We start from the raw sequence: 15,005 nt of genomic DNA, 5'->3' as shown, positions 1-15,005 counted from the left end.
ATTTATATATATATATATACACACACACACACACACACAATGTGTTAGTGCAGATGTTGTAGCTCAGATTGAAAAGAAGAAAATATTAGTAGAGGGTAACATAAAGAACAGAAATGACTACAGGTGCTCTTTTCAGATCTGCTCTGCTCCTGTCATATCTAGACTGTGCTCAGGGTCTTCAGGAGCAGGAGGAAGATAAAATAGTGAGTGATAAGACTCAGTTACTTTATGTGAACATGGCCGTGTCACAAACAGAAGATGTCAAAGTTAGCCATGAACAGCAGCCACTGTACCGTTAGATTAAGGTTTGAGAGCATAAAATAAGCGATAAAAGCATCAGCTCAGAACAGAGTTGTGTTCATCAATAAACTGTTCCTTTTTAAACTAAAATGAAACAAGAAGAGGCGAAGATGCATTGAGCGTTGTGGTTTTATCAGACCACAAACAACTGCAGGCATGCACAGATCAGTGGGAATCCTGGGCGCACGTCGGACCAACCTCCAAGAATTGTTGCATTGCCAGGAAACAAACAGAAAAGCGTGTTAGAGCAAAACACTACCTTGGCCACCACTGTCTCCTCGTGAGGCTGTGACTTTGTTCAGCAAGGAATGGAGAAAGTCATTTTCAGCAACCACCCTGGAAACAAAAAAAAACACACACACACAAGAAACATGCTTAAAAATACAGAAAAATAATCCATTTTTGAAATGTGTGGACGCCGACTACTTCAAGTACACAAAACTGTCACATTGGTGTTTAAACTTTATGGGAGATCTGTGAAGAGATGCTGAAATGGCTTTTCAATCGCTGTTTTGCAGCAAATAAAAGTGAAGTAGGGAGCAAAAAGAGAAGGATTAGCAGGAGAAAATGAAACGTACGGGAAGAAGGGGATGAAAAACTGCTTCTCCTCATCGCATTCAATCTTCCCTTTGATGATGTCGCTTATGTCCATTACTGCCAAGGAAAGAAAGAAATTGTGTCTGAGATGAGAAAAATCAAGGAAAGCGCTTTACAGTTACATGTCATATGAATTCCCTTCAGCCAAACAGGCAAAATACAAGCAATGCTGGAACTGAAACAATCCTCCCTGATAGCTGTCTCCTATAAAAACATAAAGACCTCTGACCTGAGTCAGTGCGGACAACAAGAACTTAAATCAGACGTCCTTAAAGTTGGAATTGAGATTCAAGTGAGGGTCATAAAAGTAAGAAGTTTAAAATAAATCTAAAAAATAAAGTGATTGCTAAAAGTGTAATTTTCTCGTCAAAGAAAATTATAGTTTTGTCCTTGATTAATTGTCTTTATAGTAATGTTTATATTTTTTATTCAGGGTTAAAAGACTGCTACGTGTTGTGGGTTTGAAGCTCAAGGGTTTGGAAACAATAATTCAAACCTTTAACATCTGTACTTTTCAATCACAAAAGGTTTTTGGATAAATATGTGCAAAAGATTTAGGCTTCAACTGTGGTAATTAGGAGTAATTGTAATTTTGGCAAAATCTACTAAAGAATAAAACGAAATTCTTCAAAAAAATATAATCTGTCCTTACCTTCTCAGGTAAGGACAAATTATAATTTGCTGCAGGGAGAAACCGTATCAGGACAGGTTTTTCACAGATATATCACCACACCACCTATTCACACCAAAATATATATATTTTATTTTGTTATCATATTTACTTAGGTACAAATGAAAATTAAACAAATAATATTATTTTGTAATATATTTAATTGAAAACTGGCATAAATATTTAAAGATTGTTTGTTTTAAAATAGTTGACTACTGCATTGTGTTCTTAAAGGCATAGGTCAAGGTATAGGTCATTTCATTTTTCTTCATTTTATTTTTTTTATGTTGATTCATTTTGCACATTCGTGTTATCACATTTGACTAAAATGTTGATGTATTTAGTGGTGCCACTTCTTTATCCATGCCATTAAATTATGTGGCTTATTGCCCAGCTACCAAGTCACTTCCATTTTGTATGAAGAAATTATTTGTTGTTGTTGTTTACAGGAAATGTGTTTCCACTTGGCACTTAATTATCTGGCTCTTTACCCTGTAGATGTTGGAGGGTAATTGCGTGAACTCARCCAGAGTCTGGCAGCTGAAACTTTACATTTTGTTAGTAAATACTGTAGTTTAATGCAGTGTTCGGTCCTCAAGGCACACTGCCCTGCATGTTGGTTCCCTGCTTCAACACAGCTGATTTCAGTTGATAACTGATTTAAAGTGCTTTTGTTGAACTGCAATCATCTGAAATGTGCATTAAAGCAGGGGCATTTTGGAAAAAAATGCAGGGCAGTGGGCCTTGAGGACCAGGGTTGGGAAATACTGGTTTAAAGAACCAAAGTCAGTCCCCTGGTGYTGTGGTTACTGATTATATGTGTTTTAGCCACTGAGGAGAGGTGTGATTGAATGTGAGATGATAAATCTGTCAAAAGACCTCTGAAAAATGTGTACCCCTCACTTCTGAGATTGTGATTATGCCCTTGGTACTGTGGCAAAAGATTCATTTTATGTGGAAAGCAAGTGAGCACAACTTCTGCACAGAAACTAAAGATGATTTGGTTTATCCTATATACAGCAACTCACTGACAAGGGATGTTAAGTAACAATATATCAGTATTCTTGTTAGCTAGCTTAATATATATTTTTAATGTATTAACTCAATAATTTAGCTAACAGTTTCTGCCTCCAACAGGGGACTGTGCAAACTGCGCAGCTCTGCAGCAGCAAGTCTCTCCTCTGTGATCCACAAGTGTGCATCCGCGTTAGCTCATGATGCGTTTAAAGACGGCTCGAAAAACACGGTACTGCATCTTAATAACGGATAACTATTGGTTGAAAAAGTGCGGGGGACAGCGGGCACGGATACAGAAAGTGTGGGGAGCATGCTCCATGCAAGAGTGTTTGCAAATAACTAATTTATAAAAACAGTCCTCATTTGGTGATGATATAGTTTCAACACAACCTTAAATCAACAGAAATATCAAAAAATAAAAGAAAACTTTTCAGAACAGCATTGAAGTTCCAAATCTGACTAGTGTTTAACCTCTGACCACCAGCAGTAACAGTTTAGCACCTCTTTGAATCAGTCAGAACAAACTGAATCAACTCATCTCAAAGTACCTGCCACCCCAAAAGGCCTCCGGAGGCCCTGAGTGCACTTCTTGTTGTTTGTTTCTTTCAAGTCCATCCTGCCCACTCTCACTATCTGACAGATCAAATAAATCTTCTCTCGGCTCAGGTCTTTGTTCCCCAAGTCCTGGTTCACAAAGACAAAAACAAAGTAAGTAAAAAAAAAAAAATCAGCAACGGGGAAAGGGGAAAAAATAAGGGAATAACGAAACCTTCTCTTACAGATAACAGGTTGTTTTTGTTTCTCTGCTTGTGAAGGGATCACAGAGTTAATAAACAGTGGGACGGCGCCCTCCAGTGGCTACTTACTGTGAAGACAACTTTCAGGTTGTTCAACATTTCGATCTCTTTGGGGAAACCTCTGCTGCCCCACCGAACCAAGTAGTTCTCGCTGCACAAAGAAAGAAAAAATACATTAAAACATGCATCTTTTGAATTACAGTTTAACGATAACATTAACAAACTCAACATTTAAATATAAATGCAATAAATTACATTAAAACATCCCCCTGCTAGTCTGAGTAAAATGTTTGGTTAAAGTATATAATGTATAAATTAAAGGAATAGAATTTGTCAATCATCTTTAATGCCAGAAGGTAAACTAAATCATTTCATGATGAAAGAAGATGAAGTTGTATTTTTTTATTGAAATTGTGTTAAAATGATGTCATGTGCAATTTCATGCAAGACCTTGTGAGACCTTTTGGTAATTGAAATAGGTACCACAACAAATTTTTACTCAACGTATGATGAATTTATTGAGATACGTAGCAATATTTTGCTAAGACTAGTTGCTACAAACACAAAGGCCATTAGCATGTTCCTGTAATACAAAACTCTAGCAGTAATGTGAAAATGAGATAGAAAAYAAGGACAAACGCATGAAAACATCTGTCGTCAAAAAGATCTGTTTTGTTTCTTAGAAAACAGAAACAACAAACAAACACATAAGAGTGGCACAGGGCTATAACGTCAGAACAAGAGGATAGAAAGGAAAGAAATACCCTGATAGTAGTGGGTGTACACTGAAAAAAAAAGAGTGACTAAAGTCTATCTTAATACTTCGAGCTCTTACAGGCTGAGACACAGATATACTCAGTGTGACAGTGAGTGATGGGGCTTAACATCAGCACTGTCAAGCTCCATACAGGGCTGCCACTCACTGTCCGCTGGCCCTGTAATTTAAATTTTCTATTTTCTTTATGTCTATTTTTGGCAAATTGACATGATTTAGTGTCGCTCAACAATAGRAAAGAAGAGAAGGCAAGGTATGTCSACAAGAAAATAAAGTAAATRGGAGGGGAGGGTGTGGAGGCCACACATGCTGAGCAGAGCAACGGGGGCCGAAGTAAGACGATCTAAGCTGGAAATGTTTTTTATAAAAGCTAACATTACTTTAAAATAAACAGTTGAAAGAGTAAAACTGATACCTAATGATGGTCTGTTTACACGGGTCATAGAGGGACATAAACAGCTCGGAGTCTTCGCCGATGCGGCAGACAAAGTTCCTGACAAAGACGTAGAGACTGTGTGTGGGGGAAGACTGGATGCGTGCTGAGATCCCGCTGTGGTCTGTCTGGATGTTGGACTGCAGGGGGAAGACATTARTGTCAGCAGGATCAGCGGCTGTTTGGACCTGACAAGATAAAGTGCCATCTGAAAGACATTTGTTTACTTCAGTCTTAACAAACCTGAATGTCTGAAATATTGAGGATTTTATGCTTAAATGTATCAGATAAAACATGCAGACTGTAGCATTTTGAAAGTGAGAGTAAAAAAAAATTAAACTCAGTGTTGTATTTTCTCATTTCAATCATTCCTTTAGATATTAGTGCAACTGAGGTTAAGATTGTTAGGCATCACAGAAACATCTATGTATTTTGCCACATAAATAAAGAAAACAAAAAAGACAAAACTAATTTTGGAGAACWTCTGTACAAATCTATTTTCCGTTGAATTTGACGAAGAATATCAGCACCAAAGCCAGCAAATAAGCATTTTGTACATGCTCCTCCCTCACATTAGCTCTGCTCTGTACCTGTTCCTCTTTAATACGCTCATTGATCTTAGCTGTGGCCTCCTCGTGCGCCCTGAAAAGACTGATGATGCTCGTTTTTTCCGGCTCCAAGATGTTCCCATCCTCGTCCCGAACGACAAGGTCCAGCTCCAGGATTCTGAAGCAGAAAACATGAAAAGGGGAAGCGACGGGTATCAACAACCCATTCTCACTCCCAAGTCGTCACATATTGACGCTTTGGCAAGGTTCCCTCTACGTCCGATTTTGACGCGCCGGGTACCCCCGTCACGTCAGTTACTGACGAGATGGGGCGAAATCTGTTGTCATATTTTCAGAAAGAGTAGAAAATGCGCAAAAACTACCGTTTCGAAGCCTGAAATTACCTTTTTTCACTTTAGACATCCTGTCCCTGACCCTAGTACCTAAAATTAACCATTTTTAGAAAATGTAGGAAATTCACGTAAACATGTTCCAAAGCCTGAAATTACCTAATATTCACCATGGACATCCTACCCCTGATCCCAGTACCTAAACTTAACCATTAATCCTGATCCCTCATGTTAACCTCAGACCCTCGACSCAAAGACCCCTGGTGGCGCAACCCGGAAAAGCCGCGGGCGTCAAGGACTGACGCGAGGGGGGCACCTGATGCGTCAAAATAAGACGCAGAGGGAACCTTACCTTAAGCGTCAATTTGTGACGACTTGGGAGTGAGAATGTGTAGGTATCAAAGGAGGATGAAAAAGTGAAGCGGAGAAGAGGTTTACTGAAAAAACTGTCCATCATACCAAGTTTTAAAATCTTATATCCAGCCAAAAAGTCTTTTTTGATCTTGTTTTGAGACTGATTTACTAAACAAGAACTGATTGTGTAAAAATAATCATCTTGTTTTCGGAATGTGTAAGATTATTTGTCTTGTTAGCCTGAAAATTTGACTCACATTAAGTCAAAATATCTGCCAATGGAGTAAGAAAACTACTTGGTAAGGTTCTTGAAATAAGAAAAAATTGAGTCAAATCAAGTATTTCAAGAATCTTACCAAGTAAAATTTTTTAACTCAATTGGCAGAAATTTTTCATTTATTTTGAGTCAAATTTTCAGACTAACAAAACAAATAATCTTACATATTCCGAAAACAAGATTATTACTCTTACACAATCAGTTCTTGTTTAGTAAATCAGTCTCAAAACAAGATCAAAAAGACTTTTTGGCTGGATATAAGATTTTAAAACTTGGTATGATGGACAGTTTTTGCAGTGTTAAAGGAGATAGAAGTGCGGAGGTTTACAAGAGCTTTTTACAGAGTGGGTGACAGGTGTTCGGGTCAAAGATAAGTATGTTATCAGTGCAGACATACTTGTTGCCATAATCAATCTTGGAAGTTACTTTCTGCTTGAGCTCTTTAAATTCGTCACTGGGCAGGGTGCCAGACAGGAGCTGAGAACGCCACTCCATCAGCTCCCACATCAACCTCTGGACCTGCTTCACTCGCAGATGTTTGTTGGACTGAGCAGACACAGGTGTGGTGTTAAATTCACACACACTCAAACAATCACACAAGCATTTTTAATGGTTTGGTTCGCACCACAAATAGCTGCTTCCATATGCTTCCCCACTCTCTCAGCGTGGTGGTCACCTCTTTGACCAAGGGCATCTCTGCAGACGTCACAATTTTCTCATCTCTAAACACATGAGGATGAATTCAAATTTAACAAAATTTAATCCTCGGACAGCTTTCGGGAATTCAATTTTATTTGCACTCACCCCCGTTTTTTTATGACAACATCTTTAAGATGGACAAAGCTGGCAGGGAATACTCCCTGGAAGGAAACGAACAGGAAGAAAATCAATAAAAGTTCTAAAAGTCAAAAAATAGAATCTAGCTGGCTTGGGCATCATCACTGTACTGTTTTTTAAATGAGTTAAATATATATATTGTATTATAAGCAGGTTCCCACCTGCTGGGCTTTATTCCTTGCCAAGTAGCCTTTGTACCATCCTGAAAGACAATTCAGATATACCAGGAGTTGGCGTGTGTCGCTATGCCTTGTTTTGATTTTGCTAATCAGTAGCCAAGTTTAAACATGTGCTATGGACTTTTGCTTTTATGGTTTATTATTGATTTATATATTCATGCCTCACAGTTGTATTTAAAGTTAAATATTAGATACTCTTACCTTCACAAACCTCCTGGATGAAGACCGTATCTCCTATTTCCAGGGACAGCTGCTTCTCTCCTTTACCGACAAAATTCCACTTTACTAGAACAGAAAGAAGTTGTGGACATGAGGAATGCTTAATATTTATACAAACGGTTACAAATAAAAGGCCCTGAGCCTAAAATGATGTGTCCATCTAGAAATGTTAGCATTTACTTAGCCTGATAAATTAAAACCTCAGACAAATGATTTTAGCTGTAGTTTGACAGATGCTACAGAAACAGTTAAACTAGGAAAGTTGATGTTTTTCAAAGGTAGACATCAGTTAAATCACTTTAGGTGGAAAAGGTAATGTATATATGCAAGAGCATGGAGCTTTTCCCTTAGTTTTATTAATAAGACTGTTATGATTTAGTTTCTCATAGTTAGGAAGTATCGTCTAATTATGACTTATGAATTATAACTTAGCATCTTATAAATATGACTTGGACTCATATTACAAAAAAAATGATCAGAATGACAGAAATGGGCTTCCATGTTTGTTTAGCTTTTAGGCTAACGTCTGACATTTTATTGATCAAATTGTTTCACCAAACCAAAAAATCTATGCATATATATTTCAAATATTTAATGCTTAGTATATTGAACATCAACATCCAACTTGTGTAGCAGGAACAAGGTAGCTAAAGAGGTAACAGCACATTGCATCAGCATCTTTCACATTAAAGGCTGCACAAGACCTTTTCCTGAAAAAGCCAACACACAGTTAACCAGGATTTGTGTGGTCACTAACCAATAGTGTAATAATTTAAAGTGAGCTCCAAATAATCATAATAGTTTGTGTTGTAACATTCACCAGTGTTATTATTAACGCTTTATGGCTTTAAACTCACACAAACTGACTTCCTTCTTCCCCCACTTCCTGTGTTCTACAGTCTCACACAAACTAGGAAGATATTTATTTTTAAAAACAGTAATTTGCTGTTTTGTTTAAATTACATTGTATTGTCCAATGCACCTCTCATTGTTAGAGTTAAGCAATAAGCTGTGCTGCGAGAACTTTTAACTGTCATCTCTCAGTATAACAGTGAAACGTTTTTTACAAGACCAGCAAATGGATACCATCTGCCACCGACTAGTCAATCTCTGTCCTTATAAATGTGATTGGGGATTTGAAAATCTGCATTTCTTGCCAAGCACTGACTGTATTGCATATCTAATGGAAACGCATGCTAATCAGCCTCGCCATATTAAACCGCAGAGCAGAGAAACACTCCACTGAGGTTGTTATTTTATATTTTTTTGAAAAAGCTATGATTTGATCCTTGCTACACTTGCTCATAAAACTGGACTTTTTTAGAACAACTCATCGTTCAGCACCCACATAGATGATCTGCTAATTATTGCATGTTTAAGAGTCCCTACAGCTGCTTATTTCTCTCTCAAAAAGAAAAATCTTCTCATGGTTCTATATGTTCCCCCATTCTACTGCAGCTTTTTTTTGCATTTTGTTAGTGTAAAGATAAATGATAAGTATAATTTGAACTTAAGGACTTTAAATTATAGTCAAATATAATGTGAACATCCTGAGGGGCTCTGAGGGCCTTTTGCACCTGTTCACAAAGTGTCAAGCAGGAAGTAAAAGTAATCTGAAATGTACTTTTCCCTCAATGTTTATTTTAAGAGCTTACTAACATATAAAATCAATAACAGAGCCCCAGGAAGTTTTTGAACAGACGCATATTATAAAAGAGACAAAAGCGGACATTCTGACTCACCAACTCCAAAATGTTCTGTAGTACTCCTCGTCCAAGGAGCCATGTTTCTCTCAGACCTCTACACACTTAATGAACAGTATATTTTTAGTTTCCCTTTGGTTTGTATTTCTGTCCTTGAGCCTCACTCTTCTGCATTTTTTTTACTTCAAATGAAGGCAATAAGCCCATCCCCTTTGCTTTTCTTCCTCTTCTGTCTCTTCTCGCTTCCTGTCTTTCGAACGGTTAAGAGGAAGTGGTGGAGTACAGCAAGGTGGAGTCCTATCAAGCACCCAGGCCTGTGCAGCTTCCACTTTGCTCAGTTACACTATTACCTCAGTGATCTTGGTGTCTGTTAAAGGGGGTTAAACAGGAAGGCAAAGCTTTGGAGCTTCTTTTCTGAAAGTTCCCCACAAATGAAATACTGAAAATCTGTAAAATGTCAAATTGCATTGTTTAAGTGTGCGTGCATTTTTAACGAAGAGCCCATCAAATGACCTATAAAACAAGCAGCTTTTTTGGTGTAATCCTTTCTCAAATCCATAAATTGCATAGTTTAACAAGTAGTTTTTGATCTATTTAGCTAAAATCAATAGTTTGACAGCTCACCATGCCACTCACTGATCACTTTTCTTTTCTTTTCTTTTTTTAGTGCAACTCCTTGCAAGCTTTAAAAAAATGTTTAATGTCAAAAGATGAAGCAACAAGACGAAACAAAACTGTGAATGTTACTTCAAGAATCAGTCATCAATAAAAATTAATCAACAGCAGACAAAGTTTATTTATCTAATAAAAAACAGCTGGGGAACATTGTCAACTATTTAACCAAAAAAAGATAAATTGATTAAATTAGTGTTGTGAAGAATGCATGAATGAACATATTGAACTGTTTTTATGCAGTAGTAAGTTCATTTGCATCTTTATCATTTGGCTTAAAGCGGATGATAAAATAAAAAAGGGAAAAGTGATGTAATTAGAACATTTGCTCTTTTTGTCAAACAGGGAAGATTATCTATTGTGCTTTTAAAGTCAATAAAACAGCACAGTGTCAAATCTCAGTAGGTCTGACAATAATTCCGAGCATCACTTTTAAAGTAATGATCTTAGAGCCTCTTCAGATTCAATTCTCCAAGTGATGGTAGTTGAGAGAAACCCAAAGAGCTCCAGCTGTGACCCTGCAATGCAGCAAACTGTCTTCATTTAAGATTTATGTGAGATGACATGTTGTCTCTTCAGGAAGAAATAAAAAAATAATAAAATTCTAAATATTTCATACCGAACAGTAGTTTTAAAATAGAGGCTTGATTTSGTTTTCAGTTTCATTGTCGCGGGAATTATTTACACAGCTCAAACAAATTTTTGAGATTTCAAAGAAAACAGTCCTTCATCAAATATGTATCTTCTCTGAACCCCTTCAGATGATGTTACCACGGTAACCATCCCATTCGGAGAGCATCCTTGACGCCAGTTGGCAGCATTCATCTAATGGATAAGACCTTTAGGAATATTACTGGCTCACTCTCTTTACCTTAAGCATGAGCTACACAGTAAAAATGTTACTTAAAATGTTACTTCTTTTTATGGASCTGACAGTAAAACTGAAACCAAACAGTATTTCTAATCCAGTTACAGGCCTGGTGTTACTTAATGGAAAACTGCTTTTTGTGCCAGAGATAAGAACACAGAGTGACAGACATTTTGGTCAAACTTTGTCAATGATGTTATGCACAATCTAATGTGATTTGAAGAAAATAGTAATAACTGGGGGACAGAATCAACACAATCAGCATAAAGTAACTTCAAACAGAATATACACAATAAAACAAGAGAAAAAAGACWAGATAAAATACTTTTTTTCTGCTGGCCAATGTCAATTAGCTGTGCATTAGATACACCGTTTATTTTTTAAGAGATTTCTTTAAAATTAGTTCAGGAGATACTGTGAGCTTTGTTACAGAATGATGTCGGTTTTTCATGCWGTTTAAGGGATCAACGGTCACAGCCTTCAATGTKGGTTTTCAGCCTTGCTACTTACTTGAAAATATTTGTCCTGATTCTCTAAATCTTTTGATGATACAATATATAATATAACTGTAGATTACGAAAGCCCTAAGCTCATTGTCATCCTTAATCTGTTATAACATTTGTTATCTTCCCCATCCTTACTCATGAACAAATGAGCCTTTTGGGGATGCTCCCTTTAGACACAGTCATGACGCTCACTTATCTTTAATTAACCTGTTCACCTGTGGAATACTCCAAACATGTGTTATATCGATTGATTGACTGACTGACTGACTGACTGACTGACTGACTGACTGACTGACTGACTGACTGACTGACTGACTGACTGACTGACTGAAGCTATTTTGGAACATGTTTCAGGCATCAAATACAAATCTTTGCAAAAAAAAACCAAAGTTGAGCATTAAATACAGTATCTTGTCTTTGTCGTGTATTCCATAGAATACAGGTTGAAATGGATTTGCAAATCATGATATTCTGTTTTTATTTATGTTTTAAACAATGTCCCAACTTCATTGAAGTTCGGGTTGTTAATACAAAAGCTCAAAGCAAAAATTTTGCTCAGTATGTTTTGCTTAAACGTCAAGTTATGGATAATGCTCGGCCAGTACCAAACCAATCTTTAGCTCAATATCAGTAAAATTGGGTAAGCTGTAGCTATTTTTGTGTTGGCTTATATTAAAAGGGAGTTGTAGATACGGAACTAATGATTACTTMYTGAAAGTTTCATACTAATTCATCCTCTGATTTGTGAGATGTTTTGCTAACACTATAGACAAATTAGCATATRCATACACAAATTAAAAACATTATTAACACCTCATACCTCTGATGGCTAACAGTGAAACACACCCTAACTGGTTTTGTTGTATGTTTTGACCCTTTGAACTTTAACTTTCAACATTATTCAAATAAAATAACGAAAAGCATCTGATCTRTTGTAACAATTTAACAGTTATCACAGCCTAAGAGGAATGTTATAAAACAAACACATCAAGAAAATACAGTTTTCAGAACCTGTGGGAGATGTTCTCAAATAAAAGGTAAAAAAATGAATACAACAAATTAAAATTAGCTTTACCAATAAATCAGGCTCTTCTAAGCCACTTCTACCTGTTTGTTAGTTTGAATATTACAATTGATCTTTTCACAGATGCACACTTCTTGGATTGTTTTTTTCTTTTGTTCATTTTTTTTATCATCAGTCAGTATTTCTTGTATTATTTATTCTTCCTCTCCTGTGTTGCAACCAAAAAGCAAGCATTTCTTACATAAGTGATACTGAAAGCAATACGGTGAACTTTGTAAATTCAGAACAAACCACAAATTATTTTTTATTTTGTAACATCTCATAAGAAATCTCACTTATGAAACATATAGCAAATGCATTTAGTTCATGTCACATTTTTAAAATGCATTGATTTTACAGCTTCACCTATTTCTGTGTTTTTTTTTTTATTCTTCAGTTGAACCAAAATGTATCACAGTAACAAAAAGGTTTATAAGTCCATGACTTACTGCTTGAGTTTTCAGCCAATCTTGGAAATATCATATGGTCCTTTTGTTGTTATACTTCACAACTCTATAGATTTGAGACTGAGAGAAGACTAATGGCACTTGGTTTTCAATCTATCTCTGACAGAAATTGTGAAAGTGAGAGAACAAGTCTTGCAGCTATGAGGAAAGTTGAACAGGTGAGAATAAATGAWAGGCTGATGAAGACACATACAGTWAKGTCCATATATATTTGGACAGAGACAACATTTTTCTAATTTTGGTTCTAGACATTACAACAATGAATTTTAAACAAACAATTCAGATGCTGTTGAAATTCAGATTTTCAGCTTTAATTCAGTGGGTTGAACAAAATGATTGCATAAAAATATGAGGAAATAAAGCATCTTTTAAACACAATCYCTTCATTTCAGARGCTCAAAAGTAATTGGACAGATWAAATAATTGTAAATAAAATGTTCATTTCTAGTACTTYGTTGAAAAGCCTTTGTTGGCRATGACTKCCTGAAGTCTTGAACTCATGGACATCACCAGACGCTGTGTTTCCTCCTTTTTAATGCTCTGCCAGGCTTCACTGYRGYGGTTTTCAGTTGCTGTTTGTTKGTGGGCCTTTCTGTCTGAAGTTTAGTCTTTAACAAGTGAAATTCTCAATTGKGTTGAKATCAGGTGACTGACTTGATCATTCAAGATTTTTCCACTTCTTTGCTTTAATAAACTCCTGGGTTACTTTGGCTTTATGTTTTGGGTCATTGTCCATCTGTAGTATGAAACGACGACCAATCAGTTTGGCTGCATTTGGCTGGATCTGAGCACACAGTCTGGCTCTGAATACCTCAGAATTCATTCGGCTGCTTCTGTCCTGTGTCACATCATCAATAAACACTAGTGACCCAGTGCCACTGGCAGCCATGCATGCCCAGGCCATCACACTGCTCTGCTGTGTTTTACAGATGTTGTGGTGCTTTGGATCATGACCTGTACCACGCCTTCACCATACTTTTCTCTTTCCATCATTCTGGTTGAGGTTGATCTTGGTTTCATTTGTCCAAAGAATGTTCTTCCAGAACTCTGCTGGCTCTTTTACATGTTTTTTTAGCTAAGTCCAGTCTAGCCTTTTTACTCTTGAKGCTTATGAGTGGCTTGCACCRTGCAGTGAACCCTCTGTATTTAYTTTCATGCAGTCTTCTCTTTCTGGTTGATTTGGAYATTGATACKYCTACCTCCTGGAGAGTGTTGTTCACTTGGTTGGCTGTTGTGAAGGGGTTTCTCTTCACCGTGGAGATCATTCTGCCATCATCCACCACTGTTGTCTTCTGTGGGGCCCCAGGTCTTTTTGCATTGATGAGTTCACCAGTGCTTTCTTTCTTTCTCAGCATGTACCAAACTGTGGATTTTGCCATTCCAAATATTGCAGCTATTTCTCGGATGGGTTTTTTTCTGTTTTTGCAGCTTAAGGATGGCTTGCTTCACCTGAAGAGCTCCTTTGACCGCATGTTTACTTCACAGCAAAACCTACCAAATGCAAGCACCACACCTCAAATCAACTCCAGGCCTTTTATCTGCTTAATTGAGAATGACATAATGAAGGGATCGCCCACACATGTCCATGAATTAACCTTGGAGTCAATTGTCCAATTACTTTTGGTCCCTTTAAAAACAGGGTGGCACACGTTAAGGAGCTGAAACTCCTAAACCCTTCATCCAAGTTTAATGTGAATACCCTCAAATGAAAGCTGAATGTCTGGACTTTATTTCCATGTACATYATATGACTRTAACTTGAAAATGTTTCAGTTAATAGGTAAAAATACAAAATCATTGTCAGTGTCCAAATATATATGGACCTAACTGTATGTTACGTATCTTGGTTTTCTGCAGAACCAAGCTGTAACCTTGTCGTTATGACTCACAAGGAGAAATACAGGTGGAGAGTCTGATCGTGTTTGACATGAAAAACAGAAGGAAAGCTGTGACAAATCTATCCAGTGTTGGCAGAGRTGAACTGATGTAAAGATGAAGGAGAAAATAGAGCCAGCAGACACACAAAAAAATGAGGCAAAGAATGATTAAATTCAGCTCTATGTAAGATGTGAACAAGTAAAGGGAGCCAAATCGAATGTATAATAGGCAGATAAGGGGAGGCAAGACAAAAACTGAACAAACACAATGAAAGAGAAGTGATAATGACTTGGACTCTCAGAGAATGAACTGACATTAGAAAGAAATGAGAAGCCACGTCACCAAAAGTATGAAAAACGAATGCAAAGGGTTGTGTAAAAGATGTACCAAAAACAGAAAAAATTGTGTATTTTTATTTTTTATTTTTTACTTTTGGTGTTACTAAAATAAATCAGTTTAACAGAGTGATAATTTACCAAGATATACAGCCTTATAT

At 36.8% G+C, this 15,005-nt stretch overlaps 1 protein-coding gene across 1 annotated transcript in view; it reads right to left on the bottom strand.

Moving 5' to 3' along the window:
* dock2 (dedicator of cytokinesis 2) overlaps positions 1 to 9,198 on the bottom strand; it is a gene marked incomplete in the record, with an annotated part of 113,498 nt that extends 104,300 nt beyond the window's left edge. Inside the window, 12 exon segments of the mRNA XM_014007241.1 lie at positions 560 to 636; positions 879 to 954; positions 3,133 to 3,268; positions 3,451 to 3,532; positions 4,572 to 4,729; positions 5,180 to 5,315; positions 6,516 to 6,664; positions 6,744 to 6,840; positions 6,923 to 6,978; positions 7,117 to 7,157; positions 7,336 to 7,419; positions 9,096 to 9,198. Of these exon segments, the coding sequence (XP_013862695.1) occupies positions 560 to 636; positions 879 to 954; positions 3,133 to 3,268; positions 3,451 to 3,532; positions 4,572 to 4,729; positions 5,180 to 5,315; positions 6,516 to 6,664; positions 6,744 to 6,840; positions 6,923 to 6,978; positions 7,117 to 7,157; positions 7,336 to 7,419; positions 9,096 to 9,138 (1,135 nt within the window).
* Positions 9,199 to 15,005: the final 5,807 nt, after the last annotated feature.

This window comes from Austrofundulus limnaeus, unplaced genomic scaffold, assembly GCF_001266775.1.
Source record: "Austrofundulus limnaeus strain Quisiro unplaced genomic scaffold, Austrofundulus_limnaeus-1.0 Scaffold1, whole genome shotgun sequence".
Classification (NCBI taxonomy): Eukaryota; Metazoa; Chordata; class Actinopteri; order Cyprinodontiformes; family Rivulidae; genus Austrofundulus; species Austrofundulus limnaeus.
The sequence above is the reverse complement of the archived record's forward strand: the minus strand, read 5'-3'. Positions and strand labels throughout refer to the sequence as shown.